At 35.8% G+C, this 23,425-nt stretch overlaps 1 protein-coding gene across 3 annotated transcripts in view; it reads left to right on the forward strand.

The window, feature by feature from the left end:
- The window catches only part of LOC140527317 (alpha-amylase 1B-like), a 37,568-nt gene extending 25,905 nt beyond the window's left edge, over positions 1-11,663 (forward strand). For 2 of the 3 annotated variants that reach the window (XM_072644159.1, XM_072644161.1), the window contains 7 exons: positions 1,801-2,031; positions 2,434-2,567; positions 3,291-3,413; positions 3,509-3,608; positions 4,467-4,588; positions 4,852-4,977; positions 11,224-11,663. In XM_072644159.1, coding sequence (XP_072500260.1) covers positions 1,801-2,031; positions 2,434-2,567; positions 3,291-3,413; positions 3,509-3,608; positions 4,467-4,588; positions 4,852-4,977; positions 11,224-11,413 — 1,026 coding nt within the window. In that variant the 3' untranslated portion in view covers positions 11,414-11,663. The remainder of the gene's footprint in view (positions 1-1,800; positions 2,032-2,433; positions 2,568-3,290; positions 3,414-3,508; positions 3,609-4,466; positions 4,589-4,851; positions 4,978-11,223) is intronic. The other variant, XM_072644160.1, reaches the window with a different exon arrangement.
- Positions 11,664-23,425: the final 11,762 nt, after the last annotated feature.

A 23,425-nucleotide genomic window follows, 5' to 3' on the forward strand; every position in this document is an offset into this window, starting at 1 on the left:
AACCAGAAATAGAGAACATTATGAAATACAAAATGGATAATTTTGATTACATTAAAATAAAAGTTTTGCACTAAAAAGTCAATGCAGCCAGCATTAGAAGGGAAGAAGAAAGCTGAGAAACAATTTTTCCAGCCAATGTCTCTGATAAAGGCTTCATTTCTCAAAAATATAGAGAATTGAGTCAAATTCATAAGAATGTCATTCCTAATTGACAAGTGATCAGAGGATATGAACAGGCAGTTTTCAGATGAAAAAAGTTAAAAGCTCTTAATTACTATGCAAATTTAAATAACTCTGAAGTACCATGTCATACATATCAGAGTGGTTAACATGAAAAAAACAGGAAAATGATAAACATTGGAGAAGATGTGGGAAAATTGTAATACTAATGCATTGTTGGTGGAGTTGTGAATTCATCCAATCATTCTGGAGAACAATTTGGAACTATGCCTAAAGGGTTATAAAACTATGCATACCTTTTGATCCAGCAATATCACTCCAAGGTCTATATCCCAAAGGGATCATAAAAATGGGGAAATGACCCATATGTACAAAAATATTTACAGTGGATCTTTTGGTTGTGGCAAAGAATTGGAGATTGAAGAGACAGCCATCAATTAGGGAATAGCTGAATAAATTGTGGTATGTAAAAGTAATAGTATACTATTGTACTAAAAGAAATGATGAGCAGTCAGACTTCAGAAACACCTAGAAAGTATTACATAAACTGATGCTGAATGAAGAGAGTGGTACCAGGAAAACACTGTACACAATTAAAGCAACACTGTGCGATGCCCAATTTTGATAGATTTAGCTCTTCTCAGAAATGCAGTGATCTAAGAAAATTCCAAAAGACTTATGATGGCAAATACTATCCACATCCAGAAAAAAAATGATGGAGTCTGAATGAAAATCAAAACATCCTACATTTCCTTTTGTATTTCTTTCCGGTGGTGTTTTCCTTTTGTTCTAACTCTTCTTTACAAGATAACTAATATACAAGTATGTTTAAATGATTGTACATGTATGGCCTATATCAGTTTACATGCTGTCTTGGGAGAGGAGAGGGAAAGTAGGGGGTGAAAATTTAAAAATCAAAATCTTAAAAAAAATGAATGTTGAAAATTAAAACTAAAAAAAAGAAAAAGAACTGACTAGCTGTGTTACCCTGGGTAAGTCACTTAACCCCAAATGCCTCAACAAAAGAGAGAGAGAGAGGGAGATGCTTATTGAATTGAACATTATCAGTATAGGAAACTCCCTAGAAGAATTGCAGCCCCTTCAGAGGAATTCCCTAAAGGACATAGAAGTCATATGATTTGCTCAGAAACAGGATCTCAAAGCAGCTCTTCCTGACTCCAAACCTGGAACATAATCCACAATACCAAGATGCCTCTAGACACACATGAAAGTATAGATTCATTAAGTTCTAGAGCTGAAAGGAACCACTTCTACCATGTAATCCAACCCTCTCATTTTAGAATTCAGGAAACTAATGCCCAGGGAGGATAAAGAACTTTCTCATACTAGCAGAATTTGAACCTAATGTCCTCTGATTATTCAGTCAGGGCTCTCTTCATTATAATAAAGGAAATATAATATAATATAATACAATATAATTATATAAAATTTAATATAGCATAATAATATAATGTAATAAAAGGAAACTAATTTTAATACTACTCTAGTCAAAAATGCTTATGTGCATTATATCTTAGGTGTTTAAAATGATCACTTCAAAACTGAGAGCCAGAAGATGCTGCTACCCATGTATCACATATATCATGATTGTTTCTACAGGTTAGAGACTGCCGTTTGTCTGGACTTCTTGATCTTGCCCTGGGGAAAGATTATGTGCGTTCCACAATTGCAGCCTATTTGAACCACCTGATTTCCATTGGTGTGGCAGGGTTCAGAATTGATGCTTCCAAACATATATGGCCTGGAGACATGAAGGCATTTCTGGATAAACTGAACAATTTAAACACACACTGGTTCCCTGAAGGATCCAGACCATTCATTTATCAGGAGGTACTAAGATAAAATGTGTGTAGAGGCTGGGGACAGAGGTTGAGTGATCAGGTATGCTTGTAATTATTTTATTTATTGTGAAAAATTATAATTTTGATTAAGTATGTATCTTCTATAGGCTGGAACAATTATGTGTTTAATCTTGGTTATGTGATCCTGGACTGAATCAGCATATGGGTAGAAATAAATCACAGGGTAAAAATAAAAAGTGCCTAGAAACTATGATGCTTTTTAAGAGTATCCCTCCAGAATGGAAAGATTTCTCTCTTAAAATGAGTACATTAATTTGAATATTTTAATAGCATATAGCATTAGAATTGTTGGCACAAAATGCTAATATGATGACCAAAGTATTTTGAAAGTTTCCATGAAACATCATATTCTTTCTCTGATTTCTACTAGGTAATTGATCTGGGTCATGAGCCAATTAAAAGCAGTGAATACTTTGGAAATGGTCGAGTTACAGAATTCAAATATGGTACAAAACTTGGCACAGTTCTACGCAAATGGAATGGAGAAAAGATGGCCTATTTAAAGTAAGTAATAAGGGGGGAGGTTTACCTCTGAACTACTGCTGAATAAGTGTGCAAAACTTTTTAGGCATTTATTAAAATGTTCCCAGTGTAAAACAGGATAGTTCTGCATCAGTATCAATAAAGCATTTTCCTTACACATTGATGTCAGTTTGAAAACATGCACTTTCAGAATCCCAAGAATTACTATTTTTTAATGTAATCATGATAGGATGGAATTACATTTGGCTAATGCTTTTCTTAAATAATGTATTGAGACCATATGACTATAAGCATTTAAAAGTCACTGGAATATAAAGATGACATGTTGGAGCCTTCCTATCATACCCCTTGCTTTAGTATAGATTCTACAATACTCTTCTCCTCTACAGAGTCTCACAGAGAGTATATAAATACTACATAAGTACCCAACATATACAGAGCCCAATAGAGTCTCAGCTGTACTCTGGAACATTAGATCTGAAAGACACCTTAAGGAACCAAATTCCTTTTACTGATATGGAAATTAAGATCCAGGTGACTCATTTGAGGTTCATTGTTAATAAGTGATTAATTCAGAAAGGGATCCCAGTTCTTCTGGCTGCCAGTCCATTTCTCTTTTCAGCTTATTATGGACATTCTGCATAAAGTTTCCTGTTTATTTATGTCAAGGATTATCCTACAGGGAGGGAAAGCCAGGAAGAACCTGCAAACCATAAATAAAACACTCCTTATTTCTTTGTACAGGAACTGGGGGGAAGGTTGGTCCTTTATGCCTTCAGACAGAGCACTTGTCTTTGTGGATAATCATAACAACCAGAGGGGCCATGCAGCTGGTGGACCTTCCATTCTCACCTTCTGGGATGCCAGGTAAATGGCAGCATCCTCTACCTTTCTTTTTGTTCTTACTAGTGGTCTCCAAAATTACCTTCTTCTCTTTGATGGCGGTGCTTTATAACTTCCAGATTGTACAAAATGGCAGTTGGATTTATGCTTGCTCATCCTTATGGATTTCCACGAGTTATGTCAAGCTTCAAGTGGCCAAGATATTTTGAGAATGGAAAGGTATTTTAAATTTCGAAATTTAGCAAGTAACTACTGCACAAAGAATCATGTGAGGAGGCATTGGGGAAAGATATAATTAATCAACTAACAAATGATCTATAAGCATCGATTGTTTACTATATGACAATTGTGTTAGGTTTCAGGGACACAAAGGAGTATCAAAAACTAATTAAGGCATAATTATCAACCTCACAATCAGTTGGAAAGATAAAATAAATATACATATAGCTGTACAATGAAATTATACTCAACAAGTGGAAGAGAAAGAGAATTAAATCAAATTCTTTGTAAGGTGTGAAGCAGAACAAAGTTTGTAACTTCTTGGAAGAACCAGGGAAGAACTTCATGATGGAAGTGACATTTCAACTGATCTTCAAATGTTAATGGAAACAGGAATGAATTCTAGGTACAGTGCCTACTATTGAATTCTCTGCCTATAAAGAAGAGTATTGAAAATATTCAGGGGGTAGGCATTAATGCAGTTTGGCAAAAGCCTACATTGTGTAGTAGAGAGTAGTAGGAGATAAGACTGGAAAGACATAATGGTCTCAGAGTATAAAATCTGAATAATGGGCTGAGAAGTTTAAATTTTGTTCAGTAGGCAATAGGGAGTTATTGAGGAATTTTCAGCAGAAGATGACACCGTCTGTGAATTGGATCACATATTTAGAGGCAGACAAGACTTTATAGGGCATCTGATTTTTAGTTGAGGATATTATGGCCCAGAGTGGCTTGTCCAGTTTCACACAAATAGGAAATAGTAGAAACAGGACTCAAATCCAGCAATAGGAAAAGGGAGGGGGAGGAACCAAATAAATGAAATCACTGATACTCATGTCTCTGTTTTGATAAATTAAGGATATTAATGATTGGGTTGGACCACCCAATGACAATGGAGTGATTAAACGAGTAACTACTATCAACACAGATAGTACTTGTGGCAATGGCTGGGTTTGTGAACACCGCTGGCATCAAATAAGGTAGGAGAGCTTAGTACTAACTGTATAACAGCATTCTCTTAACAACTGATAAACAGGTTTCCCACAATTGTTATTGTAATATTAAACTTTAATATCTTAAAACTGCACTAAGACTTTTGGTCTGGATCCAACTGTGTACACACACACACACACGCATGCACGCATGCACGCACACACACATCCTCACAAAGAATTGAGAAAGAGAAAAAGGAGACTACTCAAATCAAATACATTTACCAATATTTTATGTATTTTATTTACAGGAATATGGTGATTTTCCGTAATGTAGTTAATGGCCAGGGTTTTACAAATTGGTGGGATAATGGAAGCAACCAGGTGGCTTTTGGCAGAGGAAACAGGGGATTCATTGTATTTAACAACGATGACTGGTAAGTAAGAGTTGATTTTTTTAAAGTTTCATTTAAACATGTGCTTGATTGATCATTTTTTCTTATTCCTGATGCTTTTATTGATATTCCCAAAGGATACCTGTAGGGATAAGTATAGATGTTGCCAAGTAAAAAGTGAAAGGAAAGAAAAGGAAGATAAAAAGGAGAGAGAAAAACTCTAAAATGATGACTTCATGAAGTACATTCTTAAATCACTTCTAACCTGAAGGAATTTTCTCTTTTAGCCTTTCTATATACTTCATATTGTATTTGAAAACAACAAAGGGAGTATTAATAAAGAAGACATTACTACACATCCTCTATCCCCTATTCTCATTTTTATCAGATTTGGGGCTTCATATTTATTCCTAAAACTTCTAAACTTAGTAGTTACTTTTCTTTTACATATAAGTTTTATTAATCTCTTTTGTTTTTATATTGTCATCATTTTTTAATATTTCCAATGCAGTATCACATACAGTGATTCCTCATCTCTCTACATAGAGGTGAGAAATGTGTTCTATTTCCCAGACCCAAATTGCTAATTACTCTTAGTGTGTCTTGTTTTTATAGGTCTTTTCATTTGCATGATTATAATTGTATTTATAATTCTGTTTTCCTTACTCTATATCACTTCATGTAGGATTCCCATGATTTTTGAAAGTCCTTATACTTGTCAATTCTTATGGCAATTTGGTACTTTATTTCACCTGTATGCCACAATTTGTTCAGCTATTTTTCAATGAATGTGCATTTACTTTGTTTTCAGTTTTTTGCTACCATAAAAAGTACTTCCATGAGTATTTTGACATATTTGAAATCTTTCCTTTTGGTCTTTGGTCTCCTTGGGACAATTACTCATGAGTGTAGTCTCAGGATCAACAAGTATAAACAGTGTAGTCACTTTTTTTACACAATTCCAGCCTGTTTTCATGGGATGGTTAGAAAAATTCCTGGCTCCAGTAACAGTATTAGCATACTTATCTTTAACATTGAATTTTCTGTTTTTTGTTACCTTTGTGCCAATTTTCTGGATTTCAGATGAAATCTTAAAGTTATTTCATTTTGTATTTTTCTTTTTATTAGTAATTTGGAGCAATCTTTGCTTAATTTGTGATACTTTCTTTCATAACTACATTTTTATGTCCTTTTCCTATGTTCTGCTCTGGAATGGCTCTTGGTTTAAAATTCCTTAAACAAACAGGATAGTATATTTCTCTTGGGAATAACTGGTCCAAAGATTTTCTCTCATTCATGATTTCTCTTTTTATTTTAGTTATATTCTTTTTCATTTGTGTAAAAGCATGCCTATTTCATCTAATTTAAAAAATTTATTTTGTGCTCTCCCTTCTCTCTTGTTTGGTTGAGAGTTTTCTCCCTAACCATAGCTTCAAAAGATATGTCCTTCCATTCTCTTTGATTAAAAAGAAAGAGAAAACTGCAGTTATTTTCATAGTGAGGATTCCTTTCATATACAAATTGCACTAAAATGACTTCTGGTCTTCATCTCAATTCTCAAATTACATGATTCTTTTTTTTTTTTCTAAACTGGATTTTATATTCATCCTTTGAAACCTACAGTAGTACATGGTTTAAGCTGCTTGTCTAAACTTATATTTGGCCAAAATATGTTCAGATTTCCCTAGCAATTCTCATTTAACTTTCCTGAAGTACTTTATCTGACTGGTTGAACCCTGTGTTACAGAGTTAGATTGTTCTTCATTCCCATTCACTTATTCTATTCCACTGATCTATTTTTCTGTTTTTTTTATACTCTAGTACTGATGATTACTACTTTATAATATAGTTTGAAATCTGGAAGTACCATTTCTGCCTTTTTTCATCATTTTCTTTGAGACTATAGATACAAAGAAAATATTTACATACATGACTTTAGGAGAATTTGGTTAATAGGTAACAATTTGGTTGGGGGTGAGGTGGTAGTGATTAGCCCTGATAAGGGAGAAGAGAAAGTTAATAATGATACTATGTGACCATTACTATGTTACCTTATGCTTAAGATTTATATAGCAAGCTGAAATTTATATATAAAACACTTTAAACATATTGCTTCATTGATACACACAGCGGCTTTTTAAGGTTATAGCTATTATTAATCCCATTTTGCAGATGAGTAATCTGAGGCACAGAGCAGTTAAGTGATTCCCCTAGGGACACACAGTAAGTGCCTGAGTCAGAATTTGAAAGTAGATCTTTCTGGCTCCAAGTCATACTTACTATCCACTCACTGCACCATGTACTTTAACATCTCAGCCTCAGTTTTTGATTGATCAAAGGAATGGGTTTAACTAAATAATGTTAAAAGACTGTTCTTGTTCTGGTTTGTTGTCCTCAATGAAAAACTGTTTCTATTGCTGACAAGTGACCTCAAACACTTGTGTACGTTCCAGTTGTGCACTTTTAAGAGGGCAACAGATTTGTTAAACAGGTAACAAATGCTGAGGGAGGAAGGATGCATTGTCATGATCATGATCATGATCACACTCCTCCTCCTCCTCATCTTCATCATCATGAGGTTAATTGCAACCTTGATAACCAATATATCAGTGTTATAACATGTGTGAAGCTTTACATGCATTACCTTATCAGATTAGAGGGAGAGGGAGGAAATAAAAATAAATGAAAATAAGAACAGTATTTATAGACTATGTAAAATGAGGAAGGCAGATCAAAAAAAAAAGGAAATGGTAATGGTTACTGTGGAAGTTGTGATAACATCAGGTAGGGTTGGAAAGTTCTGTCTTTAAGTTATGCTTTAAGCTTTTGGAAATATAGCCTGAGTAAAAAGATCTTCCAAAAAAATAGCAGAATAACAACAAGGACATTTTAAAGCTCTCCCGCCAAGCCCAGCCAAATACCTGCACAAAATGGCTCTAAACAAATTCTGTAGCTGAAAAACCCACAGAATGATGGAGTGAAGCAAATCTCCAGCCCAATACAACCTGGAAGGTTGTTTGAAAGTGTCTATCTCACAACACTGGGAACTGAGTGCAATCCAGCATTGGGCCACTGGTTCACAGAAGGGACTGGAGTAGGACTTAGGGGGACTGAATCTCTTGCAGCTGTGGTGATTTCCAGACACCATGACCTGAAAACACTGTGGACAAATTGGAAGGTCAATGGAAAAAGCCTGTGGGACTTGTGTAAGGGAGTGGAGTAGTCTGGCCCCCACCCCAGGATTTCAGAGGGAGGAAGGGGCAAAAGAACCCATGGTAGCCACAGCAGCAGCAGGGGCAGCAGCAGCCACTGTTTCTGGAGCTCTAGGTCCACAGACTGTGGGGGGGATCAAGCAGCTGACAGTACACCCCTCATCCCCACTGGAAGTGGAGAACAGCCATGACAAAGAGCTCAAAAAGTCAAGGAAATGAGCAAAACCAGAAAAAGAATCAGACTGTAGAATCTTACTTTGGTGAACAGGAAGACCAAAGCATGCAAACAGAAAGAAACAAAGTCAAAGCTCCTCTATCCAAAGCCTCAAAGAAAAATATGAATTTGTCTCAGGTGATGGAAGAGCTCCAAAAGGAGTTTGAAAATCAAGTAAGAGAAATGGAGCAAAAATTGGGAATAGAAATGAGAGATGCAAAAAAATCATGAAAAATGAGTCACCTGTTTGCTAAAAGAGACTGCCAAAAAATGCTGAAGAAAATAACACTTTAAAAAATAGACTAACTCAAATGGCAAAAGAGATCCAAAAAGCCAATGAGGAGAAGAAAAAAAAGCAGAATTAGCCAGATGGAATAGGAAATCAAAAAGCTCACTGAAGAAAATTATTTTTTAAGGATTAGAATGGAGTAGATGGAAGGTAATGACCTTATGAAAAATGAAGAAATTTTAAAATAAAACCAAAGGAATGACAGCATAGCAGACAATGTGAAATATTTCACTGGAAAAACGACTGACCTGGAAAATAAGTTCAGGAGAGATAATTGAAAAATTATGGGACTACCTGAAAGCCATGATCAAAAAAAAAAAAACCTAGACATCATCTTTCATGAAATTATCAAGGAAAACAGCCCTGATATTGTAGAATCAGAGGGTAAAATAAATATTAAAAGAATGCACTGATCTCCTCTTGAAAGAGATCCAAAAAGAAAAATTCCTAGGAATATTGTAGCCAAATTCCAGAGTTCGCAGGTCAAGAAGAAAATACTGCAAGCAGTCAGAAATAAACAACTCTAGTATTGTGGAAATACGCTCGGGGTAACACAGGATCTAGCATCTTCTACATTAAGGGATTGAAGAGCTTGGAATATGATATTCCAGAAATCAAAGGAGATAGGATTAAAACTAAGTATCACCCACCCAGCAAAAATGAATATAATACTCCAGGGGAAAAAAGGTGATTCAATGAAATAGAGGACTTTCAAGCATTCTTGATGAAAAGACTAGAGCTGAATAGAAAATTTGACTTTCAAACACAAGAATCAAGAGAAGCATGAAAAGGTAAACAGAAAAGAGAAATCATAGGCACTTACTAAAGTTGAACTGTTTACATTCTTACATGGAAAGATAATATTTGTAACTCTTGAGACTTTTCTCAGTATTTTGGAAGTTGGAGACATTATTTATATATAAGTGGAGGATACAGGGTAAGTTGAATAGGTAGGGATGATATCTACAAAAATAAAATTAAGGGATGAGAGAGGAATATATTGGGAAAAGAAAGGGAGAAATGTAATGGCGCAAATTATCTCTCATAAAAGAGGCAAGAAAAAGCTTTTAAATGGAGGGGAAAAGGGAGGAGGTGAGAGGGAAAAATTGAAGCTTACTCTCATCACATTTGACTTAAGTAGGGAATAAAATGCACACTCAATTTGGTATGAAAATCTTACACTACAGGAAAGTAGGGGAGAAGGGGATAAGTGAGATGTGGGAGCAATGATAGAAGGGAAGGGAAATGGGAGGAGGGGGTAATTAGAAGTAAACACTTTTGGGGAGAGACAAGGTCAAAAGAGAGAATAGAACAATTGGGAGACAGGATAGGATGGAGGGAAATATAGTTAGTCTTTCACAACATGAGTTTTATGGAAGTCTTTTGCATAACTACACATGTATAACCTATATTGATTTGCTTGTCTTCTCAGTGGGGATGGGTGGGGAAAGAGGAAGGGAGAGAAGTTGGAACTCAAAGTTTTAAAAATGAATATTAAATTTTTTTTTACATGCAACTGGGAGATAATAAATACAGGTAATGGGATATAGAAGTCTATCTTGCCCTACAAGAAAATAGAGGAGATGGGGATAAAGGAAGGGAGGAGTGTGATAGAAGGGAGGACAGATTGGGGGAAAGGGTAATCAGAATGCACAGTGTTTTGCAGTGGGGAGAAGGGAGAGACGGGGAGAAAATTTGGAACTCAAAATCTTATGGAAATGAATGTTGAAAACTAAAAATAAATGAATGATGTTTTAAAAAAAGAAAAACAAAGATCTTCTAACTTACTTTCCAAATTCTCACACCTCTTGTTAAGAGTGAGTAGGTTGACAGCAAAAATTTATAAAAGGCATGTAAAGCTTTTGTGGTCTTCTGGTCAAGGTTGTTATATCTTAGCATTTTAGATCTTTTAATAAACCTGTATCAATGAACCTACCATACCTGGAATTGAGTCTTTTACTTCCAACACTTAGTCTCCCAGTCTAATTAGTGAAATAATGGAAGACAAAAATCAGCCAAGTGTACTGCTTTGTTAAAAATTGCAACTGTTTGTCTCTCTAATTCATAGCTTTCATGTACCACATTGACCTCAAAGTACACTGACATTAGATGACATTACCAATCAATCAATGAAGAACCAGATGATTTTTTTAGCCTTCAGTCCAAAACAATTTTTCTTCCTAAAGAAAAGGTTAAAAATTATTAAATGTAAATTATTGAAAATGATTGGACATTCCTGAATGGAAATAACCAGTGCATAGGTCTGAAATGTTTCCATTTCTTAAGAAAGAACACAATGAATATTGATTGTAGATACAAATTTTCTGAAGTCTCCATTCCTGTTGTTCAAATCTTCTCCTTCAAGTATTCACCACTGGCTAAGAATTTCTGCCATCTCTGGTGGTGAATTAGGTTTCTTTTGCTTGTTTGAAGACTGCCAAGATTCATTAGAACTCAATGTGGAGCCATTTCATTTATAGAATTTTTACTCATGGAACAAACATATTGATAATCTAAGCATCTAGGGTGGCCATGCTTGTATGTTTTTAATTTGTTTGCCTTTTGTTTTACAGGGCATTGTCATCAAATCTGCAAACTGGTCTTCCTGCTGGAACATATTGTGATGTCATTTCTGGAGATAAAAATGATGACCATTGCACAGGAAGTGAAATCTACGTTGGCAGTGATGGTCGTGCTCACTTTAGTATTAGCAACACTGCTGAAGACCCATTTATTGCCATCCATGTGGATGCTAAATTATAGTAAATTACTGGATATATAGCATTTCCAGAAACAAAAAGCAAAATAAAATCTCATGATTATCAATTCTCTTATCTTAGATACAAAATTGAACTAAAAATCATTAAATTATCTGCTATATAACTTTTCAAAAAATACTGTCAACAAAACCTAAGATCTTGACATTTAAAGGATGTTTTATGTAATAAGTAGAATGTAGTGATTATATCCTCTATTAGATCAAATTAAAAGTGAGATGGAGACAACAGCAAAAGTATTTGTGTGTTTATTATGAATTATCTATTATTCTTCAGTTTTTTCCTCCTCAGGAATAGAAAACATAGGATTTTATTTTCTCTATTTCTTTTTGAGGATCACTTTCATGGGGACAAAACACATCAGAATTGTTTGCATATTTATCTTCAAAGCAATTATACTACAATTAGCAGGCAGAATGGTTCTGCTTTTAATGAAATGCTATTTAAGTTTATGAATATCATCTCAAATGGAATTGCAAAAGTTATCTAATCCAAATTCTTATGCAACATGAATTTTTTCCCAAATGGTCTTTTAACTTCTGCTTATTTCTTTCAGTGGTATATTAGATCTCACTTCCAGATATGAGTCATGTGTAAATTTATTAAATATGCCTTCCTTGTCTACATTTGTCATTAACAATAATATCTAGCGTTATTTAAAGTTTTAAGTTTTGCATAATAATTTTGCAAATTTTATACCCTACAATAACCCTCAGAGTTAGATGATATTATTGTCCCCATTTTACAGATAAGGAAACTGATACAAATGTAAGTTAAGTGACTTGCCAAGAGTCACACAGGTAGTTATTATCTGAAGTTAAATTTGAACTCATTCCCTCTTGCCTGTAAGCCCAGAACTCCATGCTACCTAACTGCCTAATACACATTATTGAGTAGAACATGGTAGAAAAGTCAATAATAGTAAATATATACATACACACATATCCCTCAAGTGTGATATCAACAATCAATCAACAAATATTTATTAATGGTCTGTTATTTGTCAGATATTGAAAAATACTGTTAGTGTCCAGTATTTGACTACATGTGTGCACTGACTCATACTATCTGTCATGTAGCCTACAATTAATAATCTTTTCCCTAAGTTTGCCATAAGTAAACTATTACTTCACACCAGAAACAAACTATTTCCATATTATAAATAGTCCTCTTGGAGAACATATGGTCAATCTGGAAAGAACAATTTGAGAACCATTGCTCAGTATTATATGTAGCCATTGATTTCAGAGGCATAAATTGTAACAATTTATATGTTTATGGATATTAAACCATTATTTCATTTGAGCCTCACAAAACTGCATGGTTGATAGTACTGTGATATTATCACTTCTGTTTTACAAATGAGAGTAGTGAGGTTTTTAGAGGGGATCTAGTTGCAAGGAGGGTCAGTTAGGTTGCAGAGTGCATAGAGTGCTGGGCTTGGAGTCAAGAAGAGTCATCTTCCTGAGTTCAAATCTGGCCTCATACATACTTGCTGAGTGACCCTGACAAGACACTTAACCCTTTGTAACCCTGGTAAGACATTTTCCTCCTCTGTAAAATGAGATGGAGAGTAAGACAACATAATTTATTGAATGTATTCAAAGTGGTATTCAAATTGTACACACACACACACACACACACACATATAATATCTATATAATTCCTTATCTTAGTACAACAAGGAAAAGTCAGATCAATGAATTGGTCATTTTAGTAAAAAAAAAACAAATCAACAAAACAACAACTTGAAGAACAAATAAAAAACCCCCAATTAAAAACCAAATTGGAGATTCTGAAAATCAAGGGACAGATTAATAACATTGAAAGTACCAGTGAACTAATAAATAAAACTAGAAACTTTTTAAATGGAAAAGTCCATTAATATAGAGAAACCATTGGTTAATTTAATTTCAAAAAGGGAAGAAAATAAAATCACTAGTATCCAAAATGAAAGGATGAACGCACCAGCAATGAGGAGGAAATGAAGACAACTGTTAGGATATATTTTGACCAGTTTTATGCCAAATAAATATGAAAATCTAAATGAAATGGATGAATATCTAGCAAAATATAAATCACACAGATAACAGATGGAGAAATAAAATACTTAAATAACACAATATTGGAAAAAGAAATTGAACAAGCCTTTAATGACTTCTTAAGAAAAAAAACCCAGGACCAGATGTATTTAGAAAATAATTCTATGAAACATTTAAAGAATAATTAATCACTATTGTGATATAAACTCTTTAGAAAAATAGGTGAAGAAAGAGTCCTACCAAATTCTTTAATATGACAAATATGGTGCTGATACCCAAACCAGGAAGAGCCAAAATCAGACAAAGAAAATTATAGACCTATTTTCCAGTTAATACTGATGGAAAATATTTAAATAAAATACTAACAAAAATACAGCAATATATCACAAGAATCACACACAATGGGACTTACAGGAGAAATGCAGAATTGATTCAATATTAGGAAAGTTATCAATGTAATTGATCATATCAATAACTAAAGCCACAGAATGCACATTATTATCTTAATAGATGCAGAAAAAAACTTTGACAAAATACAGGACCCATTCCTACTAAAATTACTAGAGAATATAAGAATAAATGCAGCTTAACTTAAAATGACTAATATTTATCTAAAATTATCAACAAGCTTTTTCTTTAATGCAGATAAAGTCAAAACTTTCCAAATATAATCAGGGGTGAGGCAATGATGGCTATTATCACTTCTATTATTTAATATTTTACTAGAAATGTAGCCTTCAACAATAAGAGAAGAAAAAGAAACTGATGGAATTAGAATAGGTATGGGGGAAACAAAAGTATCACTCTTTGCAGATGATATAATGTTATACTTAGAAAATCTTAGCAAATTTACAAAAAAACCCATTTGAAATTATGAAAAATGTTAGCTAAGAGTCAGGATACAAAACAAACCCACATAAATCATCAGAATTTCAATATATTACCAACAAAATCCATTAACAAGAGATAGAAAGTAACTGTAGACAATATAAAATACTTGGGAGTCTACCTACCAAGACAAACTCAGAAAGTATATGAACCTAACTATAAAACACTTTTCACACAAATAAAGTGAGATCTAAATAACTGGGAAAATATTAATTAATCATGGATAGGCTGAACCATTATGGAAAAATAAATGACAGTACAACCTAAATTAATCCAAAGCGCTATACCAATCAGACTATCCAAATATTTTATAGAGTTAGAAAAAAATAAAATTCATCTGGAATAACAAAAGCTCAAGGATATCAGGGCAATCATTGAAAAAATGCAAAAGTATCTAGCTGTACCAGATCTCAAACTATATTATAAAGTGGTAATTATCAAACAATCTGCTACTGGCTAATAAATAGAGTGGTGTTAATAAATTGTTAGTCAGTCGTGAACTGTCCAAACATTCAGGAGAGTAATATGGAAGCATTTTTTTTCGAAAGGACTATAAAAGCATGCAAACCCTTTGACCCAGAAATACTACTACTAGCTCTGTATCCAAAGAAATCAATAAAAGGGAAAAAAGGACCCACATATACAAAAATATCTGAAGCAGCTTTTTTGTGGTGGCAAAGACAGTGAAATTAAGGGATGCGTATCAATTGGGGAATGACTGGACAAGTTATGATATATGTGTGTAATGTAATGCTATTGTGTGATTAGAAGTGATGAGCAAGAAGATTTCTGAAAAACCTGGAAAGATTTACATGAATTGATGCTGAATGAAGTGAAAAGAACCAGGTGAACATTGTATATAGTAACGGCAACTTTGTGTGATGTTAAACTATGACTGACTTTATTCTTTTCAGTAATGTAATGCTCCAAGACAATTCCAAAAATTTCATGATGGAAAATGTTAATCACATCCAGAGAAAGAACTATGTGATCTGAATGTGCATTTAATCATACTGCTTTCACTTTTTTGTTCTTTCTCATTGTTTTTTCTTTTTGTTCTGATTTTTCTTTCACAACATGACTAATGTGGAAGTATGTTTAATGTGATTCCACATGCATGATGTATATCAGATTTCTTGATGTCTTGGAAGGCATGTGGAGAAGAAGAGGAAACAAACTGAAATGCCTGATCTTCACAAAAATAAATGTTGAAAACTATCTTTACATGTAATTTAAAAAAATTACTGGTAAGTAAAAGAAAAAGAAAAAAGAGATAGAGTGGAAATGAGGTTTTTGAAGGGAATCAAATTGCAAGAAGGGTCAGCTAGGTTGCATAGTGAATAGAATGCAAGGCTCAGAGTCAAGAAAATTTACCTTGCTGAGTTCAAATCTGGCGTCAAACCCTTACTAATTGTGTGACCCTGGTAGAGTCACTTAACCAAGTTTGTCTCAGTTTCCTTATCTGTAAAATGAACTGGAGTATGAAATGTCAAACCACTCTGGTTCTTTGCCAAGAAAAACCCAAATGGGGACATGAAGAGACCCACATCAATGAAACCACTGAACAAGAACAAGAAGTTACAAAGAAAAGAGTTCAACCAAACTCAACAAAGGTTGACAGAGCACAGAATCCTATGATCATAGATTTAGAAGTGGAAGAAATCCTAGAGGTCATCAATTCTGAAAGCAGCTCATTTGATTCTAAGTATAATTCTTTTTCCATTATGTCACACTGCATCTCAAAGTACTCTTTCTAATCTTGTTCATTTCTGTGGGCCCCCATTAATAACCCTTGGAATAAAGCCCATTGGTAAAGCTAGATCAAATATCCTTAATTAGTGTTTCCAAATTTTTGATGACATTTTGTTGGCAATTTTTTTCTGAGAACACAACCCATTGATGATTTATTTAATAATTTATATTTATGTATGCATATGTATGCACATATGTGCGACTATGTGAACAATATTGTATACTGTAAAACTTATGCATAAATAGAAATCACAAAAGGATGAGAGAAAATGAAATAATATTTCATGTGAAGAGTTTATAGGAAGGACTTCCAGTGCCAAGATGGTGGCAGGAAGAAGGAACCCTCTGAAGCCCTCCCAGTTTCCCCTCCAAACAATTAGAAAACCACCTTAGAAGTGATCTGGGAGTATAGAAGCAGTTTACTAAATGGACAGGAAAGATCTGTCTCCCTGGGGTTAGAGGAGAGCTAGATCCAAGAACATTAGCCAACTTCATAGCAGGGGTCCTGCAGCAGGTCTCTGAGCCTGGGACAATCTATCAAGGAGGCCCTGATCTCCTGCAAACCAGCAGCTCCCTAGGCAAGTGAGCAGTTTGTGAAGTGCAGCAAAGCCCCACCCCAGTGATGCCATCCCCAGCACAAGCCACGAGCAAGGCCTTGACTCCATTGCCAACTACTAGTCAAGCCCCACTCCAAGGCTAGCCAAAAACAAGATGCATCCCCTAGGGCCTACCAGCATAGAAATTTTGTTTCTATAGTAACTCACCAGCAGGGCCCATCCCTGGGGCAAATTAACAACAATGTCCTTCCTGCAAGACCCATCAAGGGAAAGCCAGCAGTAAGACCCAAAGCACCAACAAAAAAAAATGTGGGAGAATGCAGGGCCCAAGCATAACTTTCAAAGTTACAAAAAGAAAAGGAAAAAAAAATGAGGAAGAGAACAAAAAAAAGCTTGACTATAGAAAGTTACTATGGTGATAAGACGGATAAAGGCATAAACTTAGACAAGAATATTAAACTTAGAATGTCAAAATGATTAGATGTGAAGCCTCCAAAAAATATAATTTTGTTTCAGGTCCAAAAAGAATTCCTGAAAGAGCTTAAAAAGTATTTTTGAAAGCAAATTAGAGATGTACAAGAAAATTGGGGAAAGAAATGAGCAATGCAAGTGAACCATGAAAAGAAAAGTCAGTACCATGGGGAAAGATATCCAACAATTTACCAAGGAAAATAATTCCCTAAAATAGAATTGGCCAAATGGAAAAGGAAGTACAAATGTTTACTGAAGAAAATAATTCCTTAAAAATTACAAATCAGCAAGTGCAACGAATCTAAGTCTTTAAGACATCAATGTATTATAAATCAAAATTAAAATAAAAAGACAAAGGAAAACATGAAAAGTTTCATTGGCAAACAAGTGACTTAGAAAATAGATCCAGGAAAGATAATATAAGAATTTTTGGATTATACAAAAAGCAAGAACCAAAAAGAAAAAGAAAGAAAAAGGAAACAAAAAGCCTGAACAGCATCTTTCAAGAAATTATCAAAGAAAATGACCTGAATAGAAACAGAGGATGAAGTAGAAATTTAAATAACTGATCAATCAGTGCCTGAAAGAGATCCTAAAATGAAAACTCTCAGGAAAATCATAGCCAAGTTCCAGAGCTCACAGATCAAGGAGAAAGTATTCCAAGCAACTAAAAGGAAACCATTCAAATACCATGGAGCTATCATCAAAATGACACAGAATTTGTTAGTTTCCACACTGAAGAACCAGAGGGCTTAAAATATGATATGCTGAAAAGCAAAGAAATTAGGATTGCAACCAATGATCATCTACCCAGCAAAACTGAATCCGTACTTTTTGGGGAGAACAGATATTTAACAAAATAGAAGACTTTCAAGAATTTCTAATTAAAAGACCAGAGCTGAATAAAAAAAATTTGACCTCCAAATGCAAGACTCAAGGGAAATATAAAAAGTAAAAAAGAACTAAGAAAGAGAAAACATATGATATTCAGTAAGATCAAATTGTTTAATTATATTTGTAATTTAACAGCTTTGTTACTCTAAGAACAATTAAAAGGAATATATGTAGACAGGAGGTGTATATATAAGGTAATTGGTTGGAATGATACCCCAAAATTTTTTAAAAAGGGGGTAAGAAAAAGTTTCTCTGGAAGAAGAAGGGGGGGAGATTGAATAGGGTAAATTATCCTACATTAAAGAAACATGAAAGAGTTATTATAATGGAGGGGAAGATGGAAGAGTGGGGTGGTTGAAGGAATATTTCATATCCCTTGAATAAAGTAAGTTCACTCTGTCCTTTAGGTGACCTCTCAAGGAGTATAACATATGTGAGTTGGTCATGCATCAGTGTTCCAGGAACTAGCCACTCCCGGAACACATAGTTAATACTTGGAGGATCTGGCTAGTCCTCCCAGTATATGATTAGTTAACTTATATCTTGTGGCCCCCGTATGATACGTCCTTGATGAACAAACATCCGTACTCCCATGGCCGTGTGCCCAACCAGCTTGGAATGGTACACTCAGCCGTTGGTAAAAAGCCTTCTTTGTCTAGATCCCTATAAAGTGCCCCCGCTTAGTGTAAGTCCTCAGAATCTCACCCATGGAGAGGACGCTCTGCCTGGGACTACTTGCTCCCAATTCAGTCCCTGAAAGCTGTATCCTGGGATTCCCCAGCTGAGAAAATTCAGGTGTTGGTGCTTTCCTGGATTGGTGATGTTTTTCTATTTCCTCTTATATCTATATTAATATTGCTATAATTATATTAGTATTAGGCTATATTAATTATTTCTGCTACAGCTCTAAACTGTTCATGCATTTGCCTTTTCTGTATATCAATAAAATATCCAGCTTCTTCTTCTCAAATGTGTCTTATTGTAGGTGCAAATCCGAACCATAAATTTCCTTAATCATACAGTGGTGGGCAAAGTTTAAACCTTACTCTCATCAAAATTGGTTCGAAGAGGTAATGTCACATACTCTCAGTTGGATATAAAAATCTCTTATCATATAAGGAAGTAAAAAGGGATGAGGATAATAGAAAAGAGGGTGCAAACTGATAATTATTTATGTATGCACATTTACATATATATACACACATACATATATACACATACACATACATACAAACACACATATATCTACACATATGTAGACAGAGGGCACAGGGTAAGTTGAATAGGAAGGGATATATCTAAAAAATAAAATTAAGGGGTGAGAGAGGAATGTAAAGGGAGGAGAAAAGGAGAGACAGAATGGGGTAAATTATCTCACATAAAAGAGTCAAGGAAAAAACTTTTACAATGGAGGGGAAGACCGGGGAGGTTAGAAGGAATGGGTGAACATTACTCTCATTGGATTTGGAGTATGTAGGGAATAACATACATACTCAACTGGAAATTTTACCCTACAGGAATGTAGAGGGAAGGGGATAAGTGGGGGGACCAGAGGGGATGATAGAAGGGAGAACAAATGGGAGTAGGGGGTAATTAGAAGTAAACACATTTGAAAAGGAACAGGGTTAAAAGAGAATAGAATAAATCGGGGGCAGGATAGGATGGAGTTAAATATAGCTAGCCTTTCACAACATGACTTCTATGGAAGTGTTTTGCATAGCTACACATGCATAACCTATATTGAATTGCTTGCCTTCTCAATGGAATGGGTGGGGAGGGAAGAAGGGAGACAATTTGGAACTGAAAGTTTTAAAAACGAATGTTAATTGTTTTTACATGCAACTAAAATAAGATATACAGGCAATGGGGTATAGAAATCTATCTTGCCCTACAAGAAAGTGAGGGGAAGGGCAATAGGAGGGAGGGTGGGGTGAATAGAGTGGAGGGCAAACTGATGGAAAGGGTAATCAGAATGCAAGACATTTTTGGGTGGAGTGGGAGGAAGGATGGGGAGAAAATTTGGAACTCAAAATCTTGTGTTAATATTGACTAAAATAAATAAATTGATACAAAAAAAACAAAGGGAAAGTATATAGGGGAGTTCAATAATCAGAAAAACACTTGTGAAGAGGGAAAGGGTGGGGAGTAAGACAGAAAGGGGGATAAACAGGTAAAAATAACATGGAGGAAAACACAGAGTTATTTATCATAACTATAAATGTGAATGGAATGAGCCCACATATAACATAAAAGCATAAAGTGAAATGGATTAAAAACCACAATCTTACAATACCTTGTTTACAAGAAACACATTTGCTCCCAAAGTCTTCTGATGTAAAACCTGATTGCTGCCCTTCTGGTCTGAGCTCTATAAGTTCCTGACCTGTCTTTATCTTTCTATCATACTATTTTTGTCTTGCCCTGGTTGGAGGTTCCAGTAGACTGCTGCTTAACTGAGCCACAATCAGCTGGAAAGCACTGCTGACTCAAAATGATGGAACTGCAGGTTCCCTTAATCTGGGTTTCCTGCCTTTGTTATTTTACTGCTAATTTCACACTGAACTAGAAGCTGGAGCTGAAATGCTGCTCCAGTTCTGGTGTCAGAACAAGACAGCTATTGTTGATATCTGCATTTGTTCCTTACTCAGTCCATATACTGAATGATCCTAGGGTTTTCTTCACCCTAGAATGACACCCTTAGACAAAGATTCCCTTCTCAGTATCTTCTAGATTTGTGACTGAGAACTGAGGCATAAGTAACTGACCTGCCAGTTCTGCCCTTTCATGCTGAAATATCTTCTTGTTTTTGGTCATAGCTTCAGTCCTCTTTTCAGTTCTCATGTGCTAGAATACTTCATGCTTCTGGCCAGATCTATTCTCTAGTGTCTTCGGACCTCTCCCATTTCCCTGTGCTGACCTGGGCTGAAAAAACAACTCATTTTACTCCTTGGAATTTTCTATCCAGGATCTGGTGTGCTTTTTAGAACTTTATGGAAGAGGTGTGTAGGAGAATTCTGCTGTCAAGGAGATTGAGGAGTGAAGAAAAATCATTCTAGGGGACAGAGCCAAGATGGCAAAGTAACAGCATGGACTTATTAGTGCTGTCCCCACAAACCCAGCCAAATACTTGTAAAAAATGAATAAACAAATGCTGGAGCTACAGAATCCACAGAATGACTAATTGAAGCAAATTTCCAGCCCAAGACAACCTGGAAGATCTCTAGGAAGTATATATTGCAGCAATCCTGGAGCAGACAGCAGCCCAGTGTGGGTCATGCTTGCACAGATGAGACCTGAGTAGGCCTCAGGGGGACTGAATCTCCAGCATCCATGGTGGTTTCCATACTTTAAGACCCCAAAATGCTGAGGACAAATTTGAAGGTCAATGGCAAAGAACCTGACCTGGGTGAGAGAGGAGAGTGGTCCGGCCTCAGCCCAAGGGAAGGCAGAGGGGAAGTAGGAATCTCTCATAGCAGCAGCAGGAGAAGGGGTGGGGGCATTGGCAGAGACTCTTTCTGGAACTCTAGGCCACAGATTGTGGAGGAATCAAGCAGCTGACAGTACATTGCCCACCCCCACTGGAAGCAGAGAACTACCTTGACAAAGAGTTCAAAAGTCAAGCAAATAGCTGGAAAAACGAGCAAAAACCAGAAAAAGAATCAGATTATAGAATCTTACTTTGGTGACAAGGAAGACCAAAGTATACAAAGAAAAGAAAACTAAATCAAAGCTACTACATCCAAAGTCTCCAATCAAAATATTAATTGGTATCAGGCCATGGAAGAGCTAAAAAAGAATTTTGAAAATCAAGTAAGAGAAATAGAGTAAAAATTGGGAAGACAAGTGAGAGTGATGCAAGAAAATCATGAAAAACGAGTCAACTACTTGCTAAAGGAGACCCAAAAGATTTTGAAGAAAATAGCACTTTAAAAAACAGACTAACTCAAATGACAAAAGAAATCCAAAAAAACAATGAGAAGAATGCCCTAAAAAGCAGAATTGACCAGATGGGAAAGGAGGTTCAAAAGCTTACTGAAGAAAATAATTCCTTCAAGATTGGAATGGAACAGATGGAAGCTAATGATTTTATGAAAAATCAAGAAATTAGAAAACATAGTCAAAGGAATGAGAAAACAGCAGACAATATGAAATATCTCATTGGAAAAACAACTGACCTGGAAAATAGATCAAGAAGAGACAATTTAAAAATATTGAACTACCTAAAAGTCGTGATGAAAAAAGATCTTAGACACCATCTTTCAAGAAATTGTTAAGGAATACTACTCTAATAGGGGTGGGGGTTGGGGGGTGGGGATGGACAGAGCCAATATGTCAGAGTGAGAGCAACTACTCACCTAAACTCTTAGACAAACTCCTTCAGATACCTCTAAAAAGAGAATCTGACCGATTTTGGAGGAGCAGAATCCACACTGTGGCAGATTCACAGTTCAGGACAGACTGGAAGGTCGACGGGAAGGATACATTGCATGGGGCTGAAGGGGCACACAGTGCACAGTGCACTGGCTGTACCAGTGTGTCCCTGCCATGGCAGGGCTGAGTAGAAAACCCCAGGTGCTCTGAGGCAGTGGCTTCACTGGGGTATCTTGGGCATATCAGCCCAGGATGGGAGTCCAGCAGAACTGAGTGAGTGAGGGCCATGGAGCCCCAGGTAACTGCAGCATCTGCTCCTGGGAGTATGAGCCAGCAGATTAAATGTCTGTAAGTCACCTACTTGAACTTCCAGGAGCCAAGATGATGGAGTGATTGGTAAGTGCTCTCCCCCTCCCCCTGTTGACCTTTAAAGACCCATAAAATATTTCCCCAAAAAATCCTGGAACAGTGCAATCAGCAGAAGAGAAAAACAGTCTCCTAACACATGAAGCTAGGAAAATTGTTAAGGAGGGTCCCTCTTGCTGTGACTGAAGGGGACCAGTGGTGGACTAGAGCTGTCCCAGACAGCCCTACCTCAGCAAACTAGGAGGAGATCTGGAGCCCCAGGGGGATGGAGCCCTCAACCACCAACACCAGGACTCCAGGCATGCCTCAGCATGCCAGGGGAATCAGGAAGACAATAGAGCAGATGGGATCACCAACTGCTGAACTTACCTATGGAGCTCAGCAGAGACCTACTCTAGCCAGATCACCTCTCCCCCACACTTAATACAGTTAGCTCCAGGGCAACTCTGGGGAAACTGAGAAAGACTTCACCTGGCTTCTGCTTTCTCACATCAGCCAGCTCAGAACCAGGTAAGTTGCAGCATGTTAGTTTCTAGCTGAAAGTACCAGAGACCACAAAACATAAAGCCTCAAATTCAAGGCATAAGAACTGTGGGACAGAGCCCTTTGTGCTCTAGAAGCAGATATCTACTTTAAAAGCCAGGAAAAGCATGTTCA

This window comes from Notamacropus eugenii, chromosome 2 (genome assembly GCF_028372415.1).
Source record: "Notamacropus eugenii isolate mMacEug1 chromosome 2, mMacEug1.pri_v2, whole genome shotgun sequence".
NCBI lineage: Eukaryota > Metazoa > Chordata > Mammalia > Diprotodontia > Macropodidae > Notamacropus > Notamacropus eugenii.